This window comes from Pan troglodytes, chromosome 3, assembly GCF_028858775.2.
Source record: "Pan troglodytes isolate AG18354 chromosome 3, NHGRI_mPanTro3-v2.0_pri, whole genome shotgun sequence".
Lineage (NCBI taxonomy): Eukaryota > Metazoa > Chordata > Mammalia > Primates > Hominidae > Pan > Pan troglodytes.
Genome location: NC_072401.2, coordinates 160,643,696 through 160,667,258, shown reverse-complemented (window position 1 = coordinate 160,667,258; position 23,563 = coordinate 160,643,696). Strand labels below are relative to the sequence as shown.

The 23,563-nt window shown below is 40.0% G+C and overlaps 2 protein-coding genes across 9 annotated transcripts in view; one reads left to right on the top strand and one right to left on the bottom strand.

The window, feature by feature from the left end:
- SPMIP2 (sperm microtubule inner protein 2) overlaps positions 1-7,983 on the top strand; it is a 141,906-nt gene extending 133,923 nt beyond the window's left edge. Inside the window, exon 5 of the mRNA XM_001136762.8 lies at positions 7,400-7,983. Coding sequence (XP_001136762.2) covers positions 7,400-7,414 — 15 coding nt within the window. The 3' untranslated portion in view covers positions 7,415-7,983. The remainder of the gene's footprint in view (positions 1-7,399) is intronic.
- The window catches only part of FNIP2 (folliculin interacting protein 2), a 137,551-nt gene that overhangs the window by 6,919 nt on the left and 107,069 nt on the right, over positions 1-23,563 (bottom strand). For 6 of the 8 annotated variants that reach the window (XM_001146477.6, XM_009448478.4, XM_063809975.1 and 3 more), the window contains 2 exons: positions 9,475-9,675; positions 5,248-5,363 (listed from right to left, as the gene is read on the bottom strand). In XM_001146477.6, coding sequence (XP_001146477.2) covers positions 5,248-5,363; positions 9,475-9,675 — 317 coding nt within the window. Of the gene's footprint in view, positions 1-5,247; positions 5,364-9,474; positions 9,676-16,791; positions 18,347-23,563 lie in introns of those variants that run through there. The other 2 variants (XM_016952460.4, XM_063809976.1) reach the window with 1 other exon arrangement.

The window sequence follows — 23,563 nt, the reverse complement described above, 5'->3', positions numbered from 1 at the left end:
AACTAAGCTTCACAAGCAAAGGAGAAATAAAATCCTTTACAGACAAGCAAATGCTGAGAGATTCTGTCACCACCAGGCCTGCCTTACAAGAGCTCCTGAAGGAAGCACTAAACATGGAAAGGAAAAAGCGGTACCAGCCACTGCAAAAACATACCAAATTGTAAAGACCATCAACACTATGAAGAAACTGCATCAACTAACGGGCAAAAAAACCAACTAGCATCATAATGACAGGATCACATTCACACATAACAATATTAACCTTAAATCAAATACGGGCTAAATGCCCCAATTAAAAGACACAGACTGGCAAATTGGATAAAGAGTCAAGACCCATGATTGTGCTGTATTCAGGAGACCCATCTCACGTGCAAAGACACACACAGACTCAAAATAAAGAGATGGAGGAAGATCTACAAGCAAATGGAAAGTGAAAAAAAGTAGGAGTTGTAGTCCTAGTCCTGATAAAACAGACTTTAAACCAACAAAGATCAAAGAGACAAAGAAGGGTATTACATAATGGTAAAGGGATCACTGCAACCAGAAGAGCTAACTATCCTAAATCTACATGCAACCAATACAGAAGGACCCAGATTCATAAAGCAAGTTCTTAAAGAGCTACAAAGAGACTTAGGCTCCCACACAATAATAATGGGAGACTTTAACACCCCACTGTCAATATTAGATCAACGAGACAGAAAATTAACAGGGTATTCAGGACTTGAACTCAGCTCTGGACCAAGCAGACCTAATAGACATCTACAGAACTCTCCACCCCAAATCAACAGAATGTACATTCTTCTCAGCACCTCATCACACTTATTCTAAAATTGACCACAAAATTGGAAGTAAAACACTCCTCGGCAAATGCAAAAGAATGGAAATCATAACAGTCTCTCAGACCACAGTGCAATCAAATTAGAACTCAGGATTAAGAAACTCACTCAAAACCACACAACTACATGGAAACTGTACAACCTGCACCTGAATGACTACTCGGTGCATAACGAAATGAAGGCAGAAATAAAAGTTCTTTGAAACCAAAGAGAACAATGACACAGTGTACCCGAATCTTTAGGACACATTTAAAGCAGTGTTTAGAGGGAAATTTATAGCACTAAATGCCCACAAGAGAAAGCAGGAAAGATCTAAAATCGACACCCTAACATCACAATTAAAAGAACTAGAGAAGCAAGAGCAAACAAATTCAAAAGCTAGCAGAAGACAAGAAATAACTAAGATCAGAGCAGAACTGAAGGAGATAGAGACACAAAAAACCCTTCAAAAAATCAATGAATCCAGGAGCTGGTTTTTTGAAAAGATCAACAAAATAGACCGCTAGCCAGACTAATAAACAAGAAAGGAGAGAATATTCAAATAGATGCAACAAAAAATGATAAAGGGGAGATCACCACTGATCCCACAGAAATACAAACTAACATCAGAGAATACTATAAACACCTCTACGCAAATAAACTAGAAAATCTAGAAGAAATGGATAAATTCCTGGGCACATACACCCTCCCAAGTCTAAACTAGGAAGAAGTCAAATCCCTGAATAGACTGATAACAAGTTCTGAAATTGAGGCAGTAATTAATAGCCTACCAACCAAAAAATGTCCAGGACCAGATGGATTCACAGCCAAATTCTACCAGAGGTACAAAGAGGAGCTGGTACCATTCCTTCTGAAACTTTTCCAAACAATAGAAAAAGAGGGACTTCTGCCTAACTCATTTTATGAGGCCAGGCCAGCATCATCCTGAAAGCAAAACCTGGCAGAGACCCAACAAAAAAAGAAAATGTCAGGCCAATATCCCTGATGAACATCAATGCAAAAATCCTCAATAAAACACTGGCAAACTGAATCCAGCAGCACATCAAAAAGCTTATCCACCACGATCCAGCTGGCTTCATCCCTGGCATGCAAGACTGGTTCAACATACACAAATCAATAAAGGTAATCCATCACATAAACAAAACCAGTGACAAAAACCAGATGATTATCTCAATAGATGCAGAAAAGGCCTTCGACAAAACTCAACACCCCTTCAAGCTATAAACTCTCAATAAACTAGGTATTGATGGAACGTATCCCAAAATAGTAAGAGCTATTTCTGACAAACCCACAGCCAATATCATACTGAATGGGCAAAAACTGGAAGAATTCCCTTTGGAAACCAGCACAAGACAAGGATGCTCTCTCTCACCACTCCTATTCAACTATTCAACATAGTATTGGAAGTTCTGGCCAGGACAATCATGCAAGAGAAAGAAATAAAAGGTATTCAAATAGGAAGAGAGGAAGTCAAATTGTCTCTGTTTGCAGATGACATGATTGTATATTTGGAAAACCCCAACATTTCAGCCCAAAATCTCCTTAAGCTGATAAGCAACTTCAGCAAAGTCTCAGGATACAAAATCAATGTGCAAAAATCACATGCGTTCCTATACACCAATAACAGACAAACAGAGAGCCAAATCATGAATGAACTCCTATTCACAATTGCTACAAAGAGAACAAAATACCTAGTAATATAATTTACAAGAGATGTGAAGTACCTCTTCAAGGAGAACTGCAAACCACTGCTCAAGGAAATAAGAGAGGACACAAATAAATGGAAGAACATTCCATGCTCATGGATAGGAAGAATCAATATTGTGAAAATGGCCATACTCCCCAAAGTAATTTATAGATCCAATGCTATCCCCATCAAGCTCCCATGGATGTTCTTCACAGAACTGGAAAAAACTACTTTAAATTTCATGTGGAACCAAAAAAGAGCCTGCATAGCCAAGGCAATCCTAAGCAAAAAGAACAAAGCTGGAGGCATCACGCTACATGCCCTCAAACTATACAACAAGGCTACGGTAACCAAAACAGCATGGTATTGGTACCAAAACAGATATACAGACCAATGGAACAGAACAGAGGCCTCAGAAATACCACCACACATCTACAACCATCTGATCTTTGACAAACCTGACAAAAACAAGCAGTGGGGAAAGGATTCCCTATTTAATAAATGGTGTTGGGAAAACTGGCTAGCCATATGCAGAAAACTGAAACTGGACCCCTTCCTTACAGCTTTTACAAAAATTAACTCAAGATGGATTAAAGACTTAAATGTAAGACCTAAAACCATAAAAACCCTAGAAGAAAACCTAGGCAATACCATTCAGGACATAGGCATGGGCAAAGACTTCATGACTAAAACAGCAAAAGCAATGGCAACAAAAGCCAAAATTGACAAATGGGATCTAATTAAACTAAAGAGTTTCTTCACAGCAAAATAAACTATCATCAGAGTGAGCAGGCAACTTACAGAAGGGGAGAAAATTTTTGCCATCTTTCCATCTGATAAAGGGCTAATATCCAGAATCTACGAAGAACTTAAACAAATTTACAAGAAAAAAACAATCCCATCAAAAAGTGGGCGAAGGATATGAACAGACACTTCTCAAAAGAAGACATTTATGCGGCCAACAAACATATGAAAAAAAGCTCATCATCACTGGTCATCAGAGAAATGCAAATCAAAACCACAGTGAGATACCATCTCACACCAGTTAGAATGGCAATCACTAAAAAGTCAGGAAACAACAAATGCTTGAGAGGATGTGGAGAAATAGGAACACTTTTACACTGTTGATGGGAGTCTAAATTAGTTCAATCACTGTGGAAAACAGTGTGGCGGGCGATTCCTCAAGGATCTAGAACTAGAAATACCATCTGACCCAGCCATCCCATTACTGGGTATATACCCAAAGGATTATAAATCATTCTACTATAAAGACACACGCACATGTATGTTTACTGCAGCAGTATTCACAATAGCAAAGACTTGGAACCAACCGAAATGCCCATCAATGATAGACTGGATAAAGAAAATGTGGCACATATACACCATGGAATACTATGCAACCATAAAAAGGATGAGTTCATGTCCTCTGCAGGGACATGGATGAGGCTGGAAACCATCATTCTCAGCAAACTAACAGAGGAACAGAAAACCAACCACCACATGTGCTCCCTCATACGTGGGAGTTGAACAATGACAACACACTGACACAGGAAGGGGAACATCACACACTGGGGCCTATTTGGCGGGTGGGGGGCTGGGGGTGGGATAGCATTAGGAGAAGTACCTAATGTAGATGACGGGTTGATGGGTGCAGCAAACCACCATGGCACGTGCATACCTATGTAACAGACCTCCACGTTTTGCACATGTATCCCAGAACTTAAAAGTATAATAATAATAAAAAAACTAATAAGGCAGGATTGAAGTATGAGGCTGGTAGAGAGATATAAACAAAAGCAAAAAAATAAACAACAAAGAGACATGTTGCAAGTTAACTGCAAAAGCAAACACCTCATAAGGGGGAAATACTTTGTAAATAAAGTATGTAAGAATAATCTATGACAGGAAATGCCAAGAGCCAAACAACACAGGCGTCACATTCTGGGTGTGAAAGATGAGAAATCTAAGCAAAACACGAAGGCCCCAGTCTCTTAGGAGGCTTAGATAATTTAAACGTCGACATTATAAACAATATTTTCTTCTCCCAAGTGAGGGGAATCATCATCATGGATAAGCGGGGGCAGTTCCCCAAATGTACAATGTCTTTTTGTTCTCTTTTGAAAAATCAAGCTGACAGTAAAACAAAAGTCAGAATTACTTCCCCTAGAGAAGTTATGGCAAATACCCTCTGGAGGATGATAGGCATTTTTAGTAACATACAAGTCTCCTCTTTGGTGGGCTTATAATAAAGGAAGGAAAGCACTGTCCCCCCACAGACACGCAGGCAGGCTCCTCAAGCCTAGAAGGGCCTTTCCTGCCACCAGGTGGAATGTGCCAACCTACTCCTCCTCCAGGAAGTGAAATGTAAACACAAGCTGCTGCTGCATGTCCCACAGCTTGTGACTTCAGCATCTTATTCAGTTACTAGAAACGGGCAGTGTGGGATTAAATTTTCTTTTCAAGCATAAGATAATCCACAGAGAAGAGCAACAAAGCACGACCAACCTAAAGTCCTGCGATTGATTGTAGGTGTGAAACCCAATATCAGATAATGGAACATGCTGTTCATTGGGGAGCTGCAGAGGCACGTATCTGATGGACTCCACATACTTTGATGGGTTACCAGGGCCTGAGGTTTAGGGTGACACAGGCTAAACACGTCAGTGGGTATAATGCTAGGGGTACCTATCAAAGGGACAAGTGACGGCACTTCACAGAACTCACCCCAGTACGACACCTAATTCTTTCACATGGACTCGTGTGTGTCCCCGGAGATATTCAGATAGCATTTTACTTTTAAGGTACATCTCCTGTAGTCTATCTTCAAGATGCATGATGCACTGCAAAGCCAAGAACATTCACAATGAGGGCTAGAAGTCAAATCTCTGCCAATATTTTAAGAGTCAGAATTTTCTTAATTCATTTCTAACTACACAGCTTTAATCTCATCAGTTTCAAATACACTTAAAAAATCACAAGCCATCTCAAACCCTACCACTACCAGGTATAAGAATAGGTTCTTGTAAAACAAAGTTTACTTTTGCTAACTATTAAGATTTACGTATGTATTTTTCTAGTCTTTTTAAACAAGTATTTTTTTCATAGTTGAAATCATTCCAAAAGTATGTTTCTTGCCTTTAAAAAACTTTATAATAATCCTTTCCCATATTAAGAACTCCTTGATATAATTTTTATAGCTAAACAATATTGAGAATGTGAATTTACCCGTAACCACATAGCAAATCGCATTTTTGTTATAATTTAGTAAACAGTATGGTTTTTGTTTTTTCCCCCCAATATCTCAGATTATTCTGGCCCAGTACATTTCCAGAGGAGACTGACGGGAACAGGTCATTTTGAACCTCCCCCACAACTTTTTTTTCTTTTGCTTTCACGAATGTATTTTAACTAGGTCTTTAATAACAATAAAGAAAAGGCAATTATTTTCAGGACATCTTTACCCTTGGAATTGTGTTCAGCTTCATTTTTTTAGAGAATAGCAACCATCTGTGTCTTTCACCAGAGGCAAATGCTTTTGCATTTGGCAGGCAGATACCCGAGCATCTTCAGTAAGACACCTGATGGCTTTGGCAAGGGTAATTCCATCATACCTAATTTTCTTCTAGACCATTAGGCCTGTTATTTTCAAGGTAAAAAGATTAACAGATGCATTTGAAAATGTTGATCTTGACCATCTGGGCTGATCAGTGACATGGAAAAAATATCTATCAGAGATGCAATCTTTTCAGTTTTTCATTGGTTTAAAATCTTAAATACATTGTGTCAGGTGGATGAAACGCAACTGCTAAGTGACTAAGAGTAATAAAGTAAGGAGGATTTCACCAATTCTCATGGAAATGCTCCTCCAAGTAAACAAGGTGGTAAAAGGATCTTTATTAGCTTTCAGTTCCTTATGGAGTGAAATAGAAAATTTTTAGTTAGAGTCACAAAATATTAAAAATAATATTCATATTACATTGAACCCTTTCTGTTTGGAAACAGTAATTACAGTGTTCACAGCCTATATGAAAACTGTATGATGCAGTGTGGAAATAAGAACTGTGGTCTATATGAAATATATACTAGACGTGAAATCAAAGCATTTAGACAACTTTTAGCCAGTCACAGTGGCTCACGCATGTAATCCTAGCACTTTGGGAGGCTGAGGTAGGAGGATCACTTGAGCCCAGGAGTTCAAGACCAACCTAGGCAACATAGTGAGCCTCTGTCTCTACAAAAATTAAAAAATTACCTGGGCATAGTGGCCCACACACCTGTAGTCCTAGCTACTCAGGAGGCTGAGGTGGGAGGATTGCTTGAGCCTAGGAGGTCAAGGCTGCAGTGAGCCAAGATCATACTACTGCACTATAACCTGGGTGACAAAATGAAACTCTGTCTCAAAAAAAAAAAAAAAAAAAAAAGAAAACATTTTTAAAAAGACTTGATTATTCCATTGAACCATGCTGGGGGCTTTTTTAACTCCTCTTTCTGGGATTTTATTCCTGAGATGGATTTCTCCAATTTTTAACTTCTAAAATTTCAAATAGCTACCTTCTCTTTTTGTATTGAAGGTTCTAAAAGCCATTTAATCACAGGTTTCATTCAAGTGATTTTTTTTTTAAGGAGAATTTTAAACTGCAGATAAAATTTTCTTTGATCTTGGTTTTGTCAGGTTAAATAAGTCATTCACACTAGTAGGTGCTTGAACATACTTCTGTCCAAAGGAAGTAAAAAGAATTAACTATAACAATTTATTGCTTTGATAACCAAGATATCAACTGTGACAAGATGTATGTATTATAGAATGAAATATAAAAGTTTGGCAAATACTTATGAAGTAAACTATAAAGTCTAATATACATTACTTCTCTTACAGAAAAGGAAACGTTAACCTCTAAATCAGCATAACTCAACCTGCTTTTAGAAGGAGAAACTGCCTACTACTGTAGAACAAAAAATAAGATCATAATAATCCACAAGTGCTTCTCATATTGCCCCAGGACAGATGTCTTGCAAGAGTACGCTTCAGCTTAAAGCCCAAATAAAGAGTTTGGAAAAAAGGTGTTGTCAGTCTTTGCAACCATTAATATTGTTTCATGAAACTAATTGTTATTGACTATCATACTAATAGTAGCTGTTTACTGAGTGCTTATAACATCTAACACTATTCCAAGTGCTTTACATCCATTCTCTAATATAATTTCATAACCATAGGCGATAGGTTCTATTATTTCCCCAGCTTTGCAGATAAGGAAATTAAGGCTTTGAAAGATTACATGGTTAGGAAGTAGCAGAACTTGGATTTGACCCCAGGTTATGGGACTCCAAAGCTAACATATATGGCTTTTAAAGTATTTTATAATATTGGCATGGTGCTTTAGCAGTAAAAAGCAGTTATATCCCTAATTTTCAGAAGATTCTCACAGCACCCTTGTTGAACAGGTACTATCTTCCTTTTACAGCTAAGAAAGCTGAGGTTCGGAGAGACTCGGGATTGTCCATTGTTATACAACTAACCAACGGCAAAGCCTAGACCATAACCCAGCTACGCTCAGTGGTCTTCCTGCCTTGCCACACTGTCCCGACTTTGATAACAACCAGACGGTATTTCAGAGCACCTTCTTCAAAGTCATAAAAGTCTAGACTCTTTTTGAGGAATGGGTACAAGTATAGATTTGGTCATAAAAACCCAGGACAATGACCATTACATTAGCAATTAGCGTAGGTAATTAATATTTTAAAACTTCCTGCTTTGTTGGGTAAACAGGTTTGCATTATTTTTGGAGGCCAGGAAGCAGATAACAGATGTTTTGGTTTGGGGCTGTGCTGCAGAGAACAGCGCTGTGCAGACAGGAGGGAACAGCAGAGAAAGCAGACTCTTTCCTCACACACCTGTCTCTGAGGTCAGCCCATCCAAGCTCTACCCAGCTATATGCCATATGCCCTTAAGCTTCTCTCTCTCTCTTTTTAAGTGTTCATCACCACTGGAAAAGCTTTTCTTCTTTTGAAACCTTTCCCCCTCCCTCTCTAAATGTATTTTCTCTTTCTTTCAATTTCTCTGCACATACACAGATACTGAGAAGATTTTGTCATGCATGTTAATTCCAGTGGCTGGGGGGAGCTACTGATACTTTTCTAAGAGTGTACAGGCTCTGTCTGTTGTTTGTATTTAAAGTATTGTTATGAAAGTGATTTTAAAATCCCATTTGGAAAGAAGCGGATTGCTTGAGCCCAGGAACTCGAGACCAGACTGAGCAACATGGCAAAACCCATCTCTACAAAAAATACAAAAATTAGCTGGCGTGGTGGCACATGCCTCTAGTCCCAACTACTCAAGAGGCTGAGGTGGGAGGATCACTTGAGCCCGGGAGGCGGAGGTTGCAGTGAGCAGAGATCATGCCACTGAATTACTCACTCCAGAGTGAGACTCTGTCAAAAAAAAAAAAAAAAAAAAAAGCAACAATTGATATAATCTTACATGTGTATAGTACTTTAAAGCTGGAAATGTTGGAAATGTTTACACAAATGATATTCTATTTTATCCTTAACACCTTTGTGAAAATGTTTGCTTAATAAAAGGAACTACAATCCCTTCAGAAACTGGCCTACTTATTAAAATATCAATCTAATAAAAGGAGAACTCATGAGTTCTCCAGTGGATGATTTACAGTTTCCTTTTATGCTTGATCTCTCCACCCATTCCTTATTTACTGCACCATATACTTCATTCCAAAAAATTCCAGTGCCGCTCCTCGTTATTTGTTTCACGGAAGAGCTATTACTACTGAAATCTATCCTGTTGCGAGTTTTATGCTGCATGTTCTAGTTTTAGTTATGCTAATCTCCAATTATATTAAAACAGTACTTTTGAATTTGTGATTTTATAATCAAAATGTCGTTAAAAGCATTTTAAAACTAGATTTCTTTGGTGATATAAGAACCAGTACTTACAAAATCAGCAGGGAGGTGAAGCTTGTAGAGCTGTAAAATGGACTGAAGCAAACTGGACACCTGACTAGAGACCAGGACATCCTGGCCTAGTTTCATGTTGTCCGTCACTTTCCTCTGACTTGTAGCTACCTGCACACTCCATTTATCCGTGTCTGCGATAATACAGACAGCTTCAGCTATTGGCTCATCCAGGACTGGATGCTGAAAAAGAAACACAAAGGGATGGGTTTATTTATCCAGGTTGAGTCCAAAAGGTCAAAGTTTCACTACTGATAAATACATTTAAATGTAAAATTCTTGACAGCCAGGCAGTTATGGATAGAGCAGATTTAACAACTGGTAAATTATGCCATAGGGTAAATAGGGTAAACACTGAAGCAGTCACAAGGACTTTTTTAAAGACCTAATTTCTCAAAACAAATCAAAGTGTAACTGCTTGGGAGGGATGCGTGGGGGAGGGGGAGGATAGAGAGAGCCAGAGACAGAGAGACCTGCCTCAAAGCCAATGCACATATGCACATTCTTCTAACCCTCATTTACCAAGGAAAATTAGTACTGGCTGCTTCCGTCCTTACTCCTTTCTACTATCCTGGGGTGACTGCTTGATTCTTTTGGCTGCTTAAATAACTTCCTCCAATAAATCCATCCGAATTTTCCTTTGAAGAATGGTCTTTCTTAGACAAGGCCCGGTGAGACTGCAATCGGGTCCATCCTTCCTCTATCAAGGTGTGTTTGTATGGCCCAAGCTATGCCAGCTGGATGCTCCTTCCCTGGGAATTCCTTGTTAGTACCGGCACAGAAGACCAAAAATGGTTGGCACTACCATATTCCTGCCCAGACAGCAATTAGTACAAGGCCTGGTGGGACGTAGTACAAACACCTTCAAGTAGTCCATGGTTCCTGGAACTCCAGAATTGCCTTGTTGCCTATTTGAACCCTAATTCTTTTGTCTTCTCATCAATTCTATACATTCCTAATATTCCTTCACTAAAGTCCCTCCTGTTTAAGTTAACAAGAGTTGCTAATTGCAACAAAGAACCCAAAGAGATATACAGCTTTGCCACTGGACCATGGTTACCTGTGATTTTTATGACTTAATCCAAGTAGTGGGAAGGCTGCAAATACAAATCAAAGATGCATGATGCAATACTGTAATTTTAACAGGTGATCTGACTCCCTAGTCTTGGACTCTGTTACTAAAAGAGGAGCCTGTGCAGCTTTGCATTCCTTCTCACAAATGGGAAAGAGAGTGGTGAGATGAATGAAAACTTCGTGCAGACCAACATTTTTTCCTACTATTATCCAAGGAATAGTAGGAAAAATAGTAGGAAAAACCCTGGTAATAGGGTTTATATTTTTCCCTATTATCAGGGTTTATAAAAATATAAGGGTTTAAAAAGATATAAACCCTATTATCAGGATTTATATTTTTCCCATTGAAAGGAACAGCAATCAGGCAAAGTCTGATGTTCAACATTTAGTTGTCTGTTCAAATAATTTTAAACATGAGAGATAAAGAATTTGATAAAGTATATTTTTGAATTCATAAAGCCCAGTTTCCCAAGACAGTTCTCATTTTGTAGAATTGTTAACTGAAAAGTACAAAGATTTTCTTACACACATAATGACCCCATCACCATTTTCAACCAAAGGTTTTCATGACCCTTTCACCCCTACGCTTCTTACACATGCATATATACACTCTCCAAAACGGACAACTAAAGATACAAGGCTTCAGTGACTTCTCTTTACAAGTTCCTCCAAGGTCTTGTTCATCGTGTGTTATAAATTTACAGCAAGATGATGACGACTTGCCATCAATGAGTCTGGTCCTTATGGAAAAAAAAAAAAAAAAAGGAAATTTGAACACTTAAAATATTTGTATTTTGAGCTCAAACTCCTTCACTGCTTTGCATTTGTCAGAAATCCACAACATGCTGGTCATGCCACGGGACAGATCTATATTAGAGACCTTTCTCTCATACTGACCATATGTCAACATAGAGACAATGAGTTGAACGTATGCCTGTCACCTTTCACAGTGAATTCTAGCTTTTGCAAAGGGCAAGGGGAGGAGGAGGAGGATTGATTTGCAATAGGTAATTTGGGCCCTAGGTTCAAATCGAACTTAGTCTTCTAAATGATCTTCCCACTGCAGTGGTAGGGAAGGGAAGAGTGTGTCAATCCCCAACAGTGCATAGACTATAAGTTATATAGTACCACTACCAACACAAAGGGCTTTGTTTTAAGCAACTAACTGCTGGAATAAGGGCCAAGAGGCATACCAGGAAGGTGATGGATGGAAGATTCTGCAAGCTTAGGTTATATCAGAAGGCTGTAGATTTACATGCAATAACAAAAAGGGACAGAGAGGTTGGCTCAATTATTTTAAAAGTAAGCATGCAAGAGAAATGTAAAACTAAAAAATACTAACATGAAAAATCAGCACAAGTCTTTGTATTTATTTATTTTTTAGAGACAGGGTCTTGCTTTTGCCCAGGCTGGAGTGCAGAAGTCTGATCACAGTTCATAGTAACCTCAAGCTCCCGAGCTCAAGTGATCCTCCTGCCTCAGCCTCCCAAGTAGCTGGACTACAGACATGTGCCACCACACCTGGCTAATTAAAAAAAACGTTTTTGTAGAGATGGGGTCTTGCTATGTTGCCCAGGCTGGTCTCAAACTCCTGGCCCCAAGTGCTCCTCCCACCTCTGCCTCCCAAAGAACTGGGATTATAGGTGTGAGCCACTACATTTGGCCTCCAAAGTTTCTTACTTTTTTTTTTTTTTTTTTTTTTTGAGACAGTCTTGTTCTGTTGCCCAGGAGTGAAGTGGTGCAATCTCGGCTCACTGCAACACGCGGCTCCTGCGTTCAAGTGATTCTCATGTCTCCTGGGTAGCTGGAATACAGGTGTGCACCATCACACCCAGCTAATTTTTGTACTTTTAGTAGAGAGACAGGGTTTTGCTGTGTTGGCCAGGCTTGTCTCTAACTCCTGGCCTCAAGTGATCTGCCTGCCTTGACCTCTGAAAATGTTGGGATTATAGGCTCACAAGTCATTTTTAAATCACTGGAGCAAAGAGGCAGAATCTGAGGTAGAGACCTGAGTAAAGACGAAAGAACAATGAGTACACAGATTGAGACAAACTGACAGGAATTTGCGGGACTCCATTCCTTGAAAGTGGGGCTGAATCTTCTCTCTGCATCCTTAGCCTCTAGCACAGGAGCTGGCATTTGAAAAATGTTACTTGCTGAATGAAAATGAGACAGATTAAGCACAAGCAAATGACAAGAGTCGATGAGCATCTCGTGTTCCTTACAGCATGGATCACTGACTTTTATGCATGCAGGCCCCAGGAACAGAAAAGAACCAGCAGAACCTTTTCAAAAGAGAAAAAACTCCAAGAATTACATATTCTCAGGCTACTAAATACATAACACACAATTCCCTGAATCAATCCAATTGCCTCCATCTAACTATATCACTTAGTAGCTACTTACTTATTTACTAAAGAATAAACACCTTTTAAAGGAAGAACAAACTAGAGGGAAGTCTAAATATTCAAGAAAAAGAAATGAATGCTGGGAAGTGATAAAAATATCATCAACTACTTTTAGTTACAATTCAAGGGCCACCGGGGCCACTGCTGGCTATCCCTGATCAGGCCTGAACTTGCACAGGGTCAGAGAGTTGAAGGTGAAGTTCTGGTGACTGGAGATTTCTGATCATCTTTCCAAAGGAAACTCAACCCCATTAGAGACTGGGCAGTGTAAACATATTATGATCTGGCTTATCAGTCAATCTCTAAGTTTTCAGAATTTAAAGAACTCTAAGATCTAGAAAACTATGTTTGGATTTGTCACAGAAATACATACCTGCACACACCTTATGCCTTGGAATTCAATTTAACATTCCTCTTGGGTTTTTTTTTTTTTTTTTTTTTTTTTTTTTTTTTTTGAGACAGAGTCTCACTTTGTCACCCAGGCTGGAGTGCAGTAGTGCATTCTCGGCTCTCTACAACCTCCGCCTCCCGAGCTCAAGCAATTCTCCTGCCTCATCCTCCCGGGTAGCTGGGATTACAGGCACCCACCACCACACCCAGCTAATTTTTTGTATTTTTAGTAGAGACGGGGTTTCACCATGTTGGCCAGGCTGGTCTTGAACTCTTGACCTCAAGTGATCCACCCACCTCGGCCTCCCAAAGTGCTGGGATTACAGGCGTGAGCCACCGTGCCTGCCCGGGAAGACTATTTTTTAGGCATCTACAGAACCACAATAAACAAACACTGAATTATATGTATGCTTCTTTATAATACTATTTCTTACTAGCCATACCTTAATAGTAGAAGTTAGTAAATAGTGAAATCTGTCAAGTAAGTTTTTTAAGTTCACAATTTTATCAAGTTCACATGCATAGCAGGTTTCATACATATACTTATTTGCAGTAACATACATGTAGCAGTACTTTTAAGAAATTAAGTATTCTAAAAAATACGAACCTAAGATTGACTGATTTAAACACCTATGAAAAGCCTAATCCACTATCTGCTCTTCTTAGGACTTGGAGTTTGGGCATGGGAACTAAAGAAAAGGAATAGGAAGGTGGGGCATGCCTGTACCCCAACGCTGACAACTGAACCATGGTGAGCCTCACTTTGGCCTCCCATACACCTTAAGGAAAAGGGAGATATGATATGGATACCTGTCAGTTTAGTAAGATTACTTGGCAAAATTTCTCTTCTTAATGCTAACATCTTTTTTCCCAAAGGGTTTTGTTACCTTGACTAAATATCTCTAGAAAAACAAACCAAAAAGCCTACATTGTATAGTTACCTTTTTTAAAAGTTCTCCTGCAAACCATTATTGTCTCAGATTAATCAGGTCCTCATTTCAGAGTTCCAAATGAAAATCTGAGAGAAATACTAATATTAAATATAGGCATTCCACTTAAAATGCCTGTTTGAGAAACTTTACAAACCTTATGGATGCTGATATACATCAATTACCCTCTTTTCTCTCAAGCTAAGGAGAATCAATTTTGAAATAAGTTTCCTGTCCAAATAATTTATCAAATTCTCCTATCAGAATGGATCTGCGATATGTTTGTACTTCCTCCATCAGCTGAGAAAAGCACTGCCCTATCGCCACCCTCCTGAGTGCCCACACCACACTGAGTGTCCAACGGCAGCCAGGGTATCAATGCAGAGCTGCCAGCCCGGCACCTTCCTGCCACCCTCTCCAGACCACTAACAGCAGGTTACATGCCTCCCACAGAAACTTAATTGGGTAACTCAGAAACTTCTGACAGGGACTTGCGGATAGAAGAACATGTGAGGTGAGTAAGGAGCTGCAGACGATTGTTAGGGTGGACAGCCAGTCTCCAGAAAGAAAGGAGGTAGAGGCCATACGCCATTATCATTTTCCCCTTGCTGCACTCATATGAGAAGTTAGAAACAATCATTTATTCATTTCTACCTTGTCAATATCTTGTTTACCCAAACTACTTTCCTGTGAAGATTTTTCAAGATAGAGTAACAAATGAAATGCCTTGTTTTATAAATCTGTAGATTATTGAGTTTTCTTTGCTATTACAGCTTGTTGAATCAACAGGATCAGCCTGGTTAATTTGTACTTGCTTCTCCTTCACCTTCCGCCATGATTGTAAGTTTCCTGAGGCCTCCCCAGCCCTGCAGAACTGTGAGTCAATTAAACCTCTTTCTTTTATAAATTACCCAGTCTTGGGCAGTACTTTATAGTTGTGTGGAAGTGGGACTAGTACAGCCTCCTTCTCCAGGCCAAAAAGATTCCTGCTCTTACCTCAGGTTGTGCCCAAAATGCCTTCCCTGCCACCCCATCTCAAGTCCACAATCCCTCAAGGACCTGGCGTGAGTCCATCCCTCGCCCTGGAAACCTTCCCACATGCACTGCACTGCTCTTCCTTTGACCTCTGAGAACACTTGCTGTCCACACCATTCATTTTGGCACTTCATCACACACTGTCTTAACTTGTTCTTGATTTCACATGTTTGTCTACTCAGTGATTTTATAAGTAACTCAAGGAGATAAATCACATTTCTTTTTCTTCTGTAGCCTTTGAAAGGAACATAACACAGTGCTGGGCATGTGCAAAATATCTAATACATTCTAGCTGTGGTGAACAGTTTATTTTTGGATGCAACCCAGTTCCTATTAAGTCATCTGTGCATTTCTTATTTTCTGGCAATATTATACCTCCAATGCACCATAATTAATATATTTCTTTTCTATGTACCACATTTAAATGACTAGTATTTCACGTGATTACCTATTTTTAACCCAATGAAGAGTGAGGAAATGCCATTCTTGCATATATGCTTCCCATAACTACTTATTAATTCATCATGTCATTTCTCCTGAAGGGGGGCAGGAACACAGTACTGCTCTACAGATAGGAACACTCAGGACAAAAAAAAAAAGAGCTTATTAAGTATCTTGGCATGTAAGAAATAAAGTCTAGGAACTCACAAGTGTTTCCGACTTTCAGCCCAATGAGTCTCCCAAGCCCTCTACTATAAAATCCAAGGAAATCCCTTAGAAGACAAGAGTGCAAGAAGTGTGAATGATGGTCTGAATTTATTGTCATTAGGAGAAAACACAGCCACTTCTATCATGCATGTTGCTACAAGTTCCCCATCTTTATGCTGCTTGACACTGACCCTTTATCAATCTTCAGAGATGTCTGAGCCCACATGTGTATTACAGACAGCAGGAGTGTGAAGACTTCTGTATTCATAACCAGATCTAAGGTCTGCACAATAGTTACAACAGTGTGGGTTTAACTATCAGGGATAAGCCACTGGGAAGCCTCTTTAAAACACAAAGAGAGGCTGGGCGCGGTGGCTCACGCCTGTAATCCCAGCCTTTTGGGAGGCCGAGGCGGGTGGATCACAAGGTCAGGAGATTGAGACCATCCTGGCTAACGCGGCGAAACCCCGTCTCTACTAAAAATACAAAAAATTAGCCGGGCATAGTGGCGGGCGCCTGTAGTCCCAGCTACTCGGGAGGCTGAGGCAGGAGAATGGCGTGAACCCAGGAGGCGGAGCTTGCAGTGAGCCGAGACTGCGCCACTGCACTCCAGCCTGGACGACAGAGCCAGACTCCATCTCAAAAAACAAAACAAAACAAAACAAAAAAACACAAAGGGAATAGGCAACTTATGATTCAGGTAATTGGAAGCACTTCTCTCTATGTTTTTCTCTGAGATATTCTGGATAATAAAACACATGATTCTTTGGCTTCATTTGAACTCCCATTTGTTATTCATTTTATATAATTCTGGTAAGTTTTATACATTTATTAAAATGTACTTAAATAAGAGGATGCTACATGACAACATACCTTTTCACAAAAATTCTCTTTATGTTACAGCACCATGACTTAATATTAGCTTTTATGTAGCTGTAAGAAAGGCCTTTAGTCAGTCATGCAAAGAGCCCATGATGAATGTGATGACAGTCACCTTCTCAGCATTACTCTTAAAGGTCCTCAGATCCCCTTTGGTATTCCTCTGCCTCCTCAGAGGAGAAGACCCACCTATATAACTGCATCCTCCATAGCCTTGGAACTGAAGATTCAGACCATACAAGATCGTCCTTGGCCAACACACCCCACTAGGATGAATGAGAGCCACTAAAAGGACTGCAGAGGTGTGTGAATTGTAGACCAGTTTTTAAAAAAATAAAAACAAACCAAAAAACCCCTTCAGTCTCAAATCCATCCAGAGAAAAGAAATCTGGTTATCACTCATTATTCTTAAACCATCTCCTCCAATATATAAAGTCAGCTAGAATTTTTATTATTATTATTATACTTTAAGTTTTAGGGTACATGTGCACAATGTGCAGGTTTGTTACATATGTATACATGTGCCATGTTGGTGTGCTGCACCCATTAACTTGTCATTTACATTAGGTATATCCCCTAATGCTATCCCTCCCCCTCCCCCTACCCCCCAACAGTCCCTGGAGTGTGATGTTCCCCTTCCTGTGTCCATGTGTTCTTATTGTTCAATTCCCACCTATGAGTGAGAACATGCGGTGTTTGGTTTTTTGTCCTTGCGATAGTTTGCTGAGAATGATGGTTTCCAGTTTCATCCATGTCCCTAAAAAGGACATGAACTCTTCATTTTTTATGGCTGCATAGTATTCCATGGTGTATATGTGCTACATTTTCTTAATCCAATCTATCATTGATGGACATTTGGGTTGATTCCAAGTCCTTGCTATTGTGAATAGTGCCGCAATAAACATACGTGTGCACGTGTCTTCATAGCAGCATGATTTATAATCCTTTGGGTATATACCCAGTAATGGGATGGCTGGGTCAAATGGTATTTCTAGTTCTAGATCCCTGAGGAATCGCCACACTGACTTCCACAATGGTTGAACTAGTTTACAGTCCCACCAACAGTGTAAAAGTGTTCCCATTTCTCCACATCCTCTCCAGCACCTGTTGTTTCCTGACTTTTTAATGATTGCCATTCTAACTGGTGTGAGATGGTATATCACTGTAGTTTTGATTTGCATTTCTCTGATGGCCAGTGATGATGAGCTTTTTTTCAGGTGTCTGTTGGCTGCATAAATGTCTTCTTTTGTGAAGTGTCTGTTCATATGCTTTGCCCACTTTTTGATGGGGTTGTTAGCTTTTTTCTTGTAAATTTGTTTAAGTTCTTTGTAGATTCTGGATATTAGCCCTTTGTCAGATGGGTAGATTGCAAAAATTTTCTCCCATTCTGTAGGTTGCCTGTTCACTCTGATGGTAGTTTCTTTTGCCGTGCAGAAGCTCTTTAGTTTAATTAGATCTCATGTTGAGTAGACATTCCTGACAGCAGTTTTACTGAAAGAGGGGACAGACAGACCTCCTGTTGGTGGCAAAGCCAGCTCTGAGATATGCTGAAGGGGTCATCAGCGAAAGGGGCTTCAGTTCCCTGAAAAAGCCATGCTATGCCCTGTACTCTTCCCTGCTTCTCATCCTCACTCTGCTACTGACCCTAGCTGAGTCCTCACCACAGCCGCCTTGTGCGTACGTTCTCAGCACCCTGGCCTCCTGCTGCCACACACTTGACCACACTATTTTCACTGCTGACTTATTTCTATTTCCTGTTAGATCGCAAACTCCCTGAGGACAGGTGCCATGTCTTCTTTCTGGCTACTTCTAAGAGTTTTCTTTATCTTTGATGTCCAGTTGTTAAATGTGAATTTGTTAATATTCTCCCTACTTGGGAGTCAGTGTGCTTACCTAACCTGAAAAATGCCAGCCATTCTTTCTTTGAATATTACTTTCCCTCATTTTCTCTATTCTCTTTCTGCATATGCTATAAAGTCTCTTCACTCTGGCCACCACATCTTTTACTTGCTCTTTGATATTTTTCATATCTTTTTGTCTCAGAGCTCAAAAACATAATTTCTTAAGTAGCCTCCATTTCAAATTCTAATTATCTTTAGCTGTATTTAATCTGCTCTGTTCTTTAACCTATACCTGGAGTTTTAATTTCGGGGACTATTTTTCAATTTTAGAAGTTGTTTTTAGTTCTTACATAAATCTAAATGATCATTTATCACATTATCCTCTCTTTTTTTTAAGGTTCCAATTCCTTCTTTTTATCACCGTAAACACTTTAAACATGGCTACTTTAATAGTTATTGCTGACTGGAGGAGTGCTGATTCTCCTGCTTGTATGTGCTTGCCCTCCACTCATGATGATTTCCTGGTTTCCCACATATGTTTGTAATTTCTGAACGTGGGCCTATCTTACTGGAGCTATGTTTCATTTTCCTATATGCGTCTCATGAGCTTGTGGTTGTGGAAGTGTCTAAAGTAGTGTGCTTCCTTCTGCCAGAGTCCTAAAGGTTTCTATGCTTCTGGTTTTATGTTTATTTCTTGGGTAGGGATTCGCAAATCACTCGGGTAGAATAAATCTGGACCTGAAACCCACAAATAGCACAGACAGGGGGTTTTGATTTCTCATGGGTGACTTTATTTTCCCTAACCTGTTTCCAGCCAGTTTCTTTGCTGCTTCACTGCTTATGTCTGGTGATTTCTAGTCTCCTTTTCATGGAAGAATAGTTCTTTGAAGCTCCAGGCTTTAGGTAAGGGGCTTGATTCCAGGTCTCAAGCCTTACATGCACACAAGACCACAGTCTTTCATCCTCGGGTGAATCTGAGAACTCAGCACCCAATTCCTAGGACCTGTATCAAGACTGAAATCCTGGAGGAACAGCTCATGCTTACTGCCTTGGTTTAGATTTCCATTTATCTCTGGCACAAAAGGATTTCCATTTTTTTTCATGACAGGAATTATAACAATGGGGCAGCAGTGAGGATGGTGATATTTTATCCATCACTATATAGTTTTAGAGGGGAGGCATGCCATCCACACCAGTTTAGTACATGTTGCTGGAATCCTCCCACCTCAGATCTTTTTTTTGGCTGGTGGGGGGGTGAGGGGGGGTGGGGGAGGAGACAGGGTCTCACTCTTTCACCCAGGCTGGAGTGCAGTGGCTCCATCATAGCTTACTGCAGCTTCGACCTCCAGAGCTCAAATCATTCTCCCACCTCAGCCTCCTGAGTAGCTGGGACCCTGGGCACACAGCCACCACGCCCCTGCTAATTCTACTTCAGATTTTGACTACTGCTATAAACACAGTACCAAGCACATAAAAGCTACCTGATAAGTATTTTTCAACCGATAAATCTCTCAGGTGTGACTCTCCCCACTCTAACCCAAAAGCATCTCTGCCCCATCAGGTGACACGAGTTATCTCGACCACCTGAAGTGCCACCACTGGAGATTTCTAGTGCATCAAACATATTTTTAACACATGAAAATACCAGAAGGGGTAACAATCACATATGGCCTTATCATAACTCTAAAAGCATTTGCTTATCAGAAATTTTTCTCTTGGAAACAGGTTTAATGTCGGTCACTAAAGGCTTCAGAGTTGTACTAAGGTAAACAAGAGGAAGAGGAAAATTAATCATTTTGGACCTTGGGACATTGCTAAGGGATCCTGGTAGGTATACATGAAGACAGTATGAAGACTTAGGGGTAGAGGGAAAGAAGAAAGGGTTCAAAGTGTGGCAAGATGGTCTGGAGGGGTGCCGGGAAAATGTCTGATCTTCTGTGTATCTGTGCCTGTGCTCACCAGACTAGGGCCCAAATTCAATCCGTGGCCTTGAAGATACCGTACATAACTTCTGGAATGGCTGCACTGTCAGGCTGGCCACTTGCTGAGTAAAATTCAGTCAGAAGTTGAGAAGAGGTGCTGAAGGTCAGAAAGGGTATCAGAATCAAGTTACATGATGAGATGTGGAACTCCAAAATAAAATGAGAGAGGGTTGGTAGCTTTTTTGCAGAGAATGGCACAGATGTTCAAATATCTTGTAGGTAGTAAAACATTTTGGGAAAAACATCAAAATTAGACATGTGTCTAACTCTGACACGATGCAAGAGACATGAAGCCCAAGAGACCTATAATAAGCTTTTATTTTCCTTTAGGTAACGACAATGAACACACAGAGCTGCAGGCATGTCTAAACATCTTACTCTTCCCCTTTAAGTTTCTTTAAAGAAAGATCATCTCCCATCTCTCTTTACTTCAGAAGAAAGGGCCACACTAAAGTAATAGACACACATGACTCTAACCCCAGTTTTATGGGGAAGAGTCAACTAACGTTAGTGAGCACTTTCTATGTGCCAGGCACCAGGCAAGGTGCTGGGGATATAAGGAAAATAAAGTCCCTGCTTTCTGCTTCAAGGCACCTGCAGCCCTAGTAGAGGAACACATCTGGAACAGAACAGGGATATGGGGCCCGGAATGATTTTGAAGAAGAGGCAACATATGAAATGGGTCTTCAAAAATGTAAAAAAGTTTGTTCAATAGTGTCCTAGGCAAAGAAAGCATAATCTGATAGGCAGAGAGGTGTGAGGAAAGGTGGACTATTTAAAGAATGGCAAACAGTGTTACTGGGGCATAAGAGGAGATACAGGGGTATGTGTGTATATTTGAAGGACATAAAAGGGGCAATTCCAGCTACGGAGTTTATAGTTTAGTCTCTTAGAAAATAGGAAGCTATTCAAGCAAAAGAGTAAATGATTGTCTCATGCTTTAGAAAGTCCTCTTGCAGCACTGCACAAGGTGGTGGAAGCGGGTAAAGTGGACACAGGGATGCCATTTGGGAAGATCAAAAGGAACTTTAAAAAGACTAGTCACATTGAGAAGGCGAGAGAATCACAATGATTTCAGATTGGAGTTGGGGATACCCAGAGATCAGTATTTTTTTTTAACCACAATCCATGATAAGAAATACATTTTAACATCATGACCTGGCATACATGCTTATATGACATACCCTGGCATGACATGCCATATGCATACAAGTGTGACATGTGTGCACATGTGTATAAATACACACATAATACAAAGGTTTCACTAATCAATAAGAAGCCTAATGTGTGATGATTTTAGTTCTATATCATTAAAAAAACTGGTAATCAAAACCCATTTATAGGTCAAAATATGTAGTTTTAAAAGTGCTCCATAGGCCAGTGGACATAGGTAGTGTTGTATTGAGGGCTGTGGCTATAGAAGACGGTGCTAGAGGCCTGAGGCACTGCCATGTTTATTATCCAAACATGGGGAAAAGAAAACAACGAGAGATGTTCCAAAATAGTGGATTTGTCCTACATAGATGTTTTCTTTGTATCCTATTGATTTTAAGGTTGTTGCTGACCTGAGGTATTTAATGTTATCTGTGTTACTTAAGTAATGATTTACCATTTGAAGGGACTTGCTGTTCTTTTATAGTCCTACAGGTTGATTGCACTGCATGGACTAATTAGGTATTCATGAGCATATATATATATATATCACAGCCAGGCTTTTAGCAAAGCTCTTTATCTGTGCTACTGATTCCTGCATGATATTTCTGGAGTCAATCTGTTGCTATGCTTAAAATTAAATGGAAGAGGCTGCTGTATCCAATGGTTACTTCATCTTATAAATTATTTTGTAAAATGCTTGAAGCCCTGGAGCATAGTTGTTTTTTAAAAAACATCAAAATGTAGTGTTAATTTTGGTCTTAATGACCCTGCCCTGCAGAGTTAGAGCTGTCCAGTCTGCTCCTGGGCAAAGCAAAAGTGAATGTTTTTAGCACTCAATGAATGTGTGTACAGGTTCTGTTCAATCATTCCCAACAGTAGTCCCCTGGGATTGACAAGGCCATTGACTAGTTAGGAGAACTTTAAGTACATACGCATATAGCTTTCTTTTCTCTTTCTTTTCTTTTCTTTTCTTTCTTTCTTTTTTTTTTTTGAGACAGTCTTGCTCTATTGCTCAGGCTGGAGTGCAGTGGCATGATCTCAGCTCACTGCAACCTCTCTGCCTCCCGAGTTCAAGCAATTCTCCTGCCTCAGCCTCCCAAGTAGCTGGGACTACAGGCGCCCGCTGCCACACCTGGCAACTTTTTTTTTTTTTTTGTATTTTAGTAGAGACGGGGTTTCACTGTGTTCCCCAGGCTGGTCGCAAACTCCTGAGCTCAGGCAATCAGCCCACCTCGGCCTCCCAAAGTGCTGGGATCACAGGCATGAGCCACCGTGCCTGGCCCATACATAGCTTTCTTATCTCTGACAGTAATTTTCATTTTTACGAAAATAATGGTTGTCATTCTGCTCTCCCATATTAAAAACATGATATATTGCTGTATCATTTACAAAGCACTTTTACATATATTATTATTATTATTATTTACTGAGATGAGGTCTTGCTCTGTTGCCCAGGCTGGAGTGCAGTGGCAATGATCATAGCTCACTGAAGCATTGAACATCTGGCTTAAGCAATCCTTCTGCCTCAGTCTCCTGAGTAGCTAGGACTACAGGCATATGCCACCATGCCTAGCTATTTTTTTTTTTTTTGCTAGAGATGGGATTTTGCTATATTGCCCAGGGTGATCTCAAAGGATCCTCCCAAAGCTCTGGCATTACAGGGGTGAGCTATCACATCTGGCCCACATTTATTGGGCACTTAACAATGTGCCTGGCAAAGTGCTAACCAC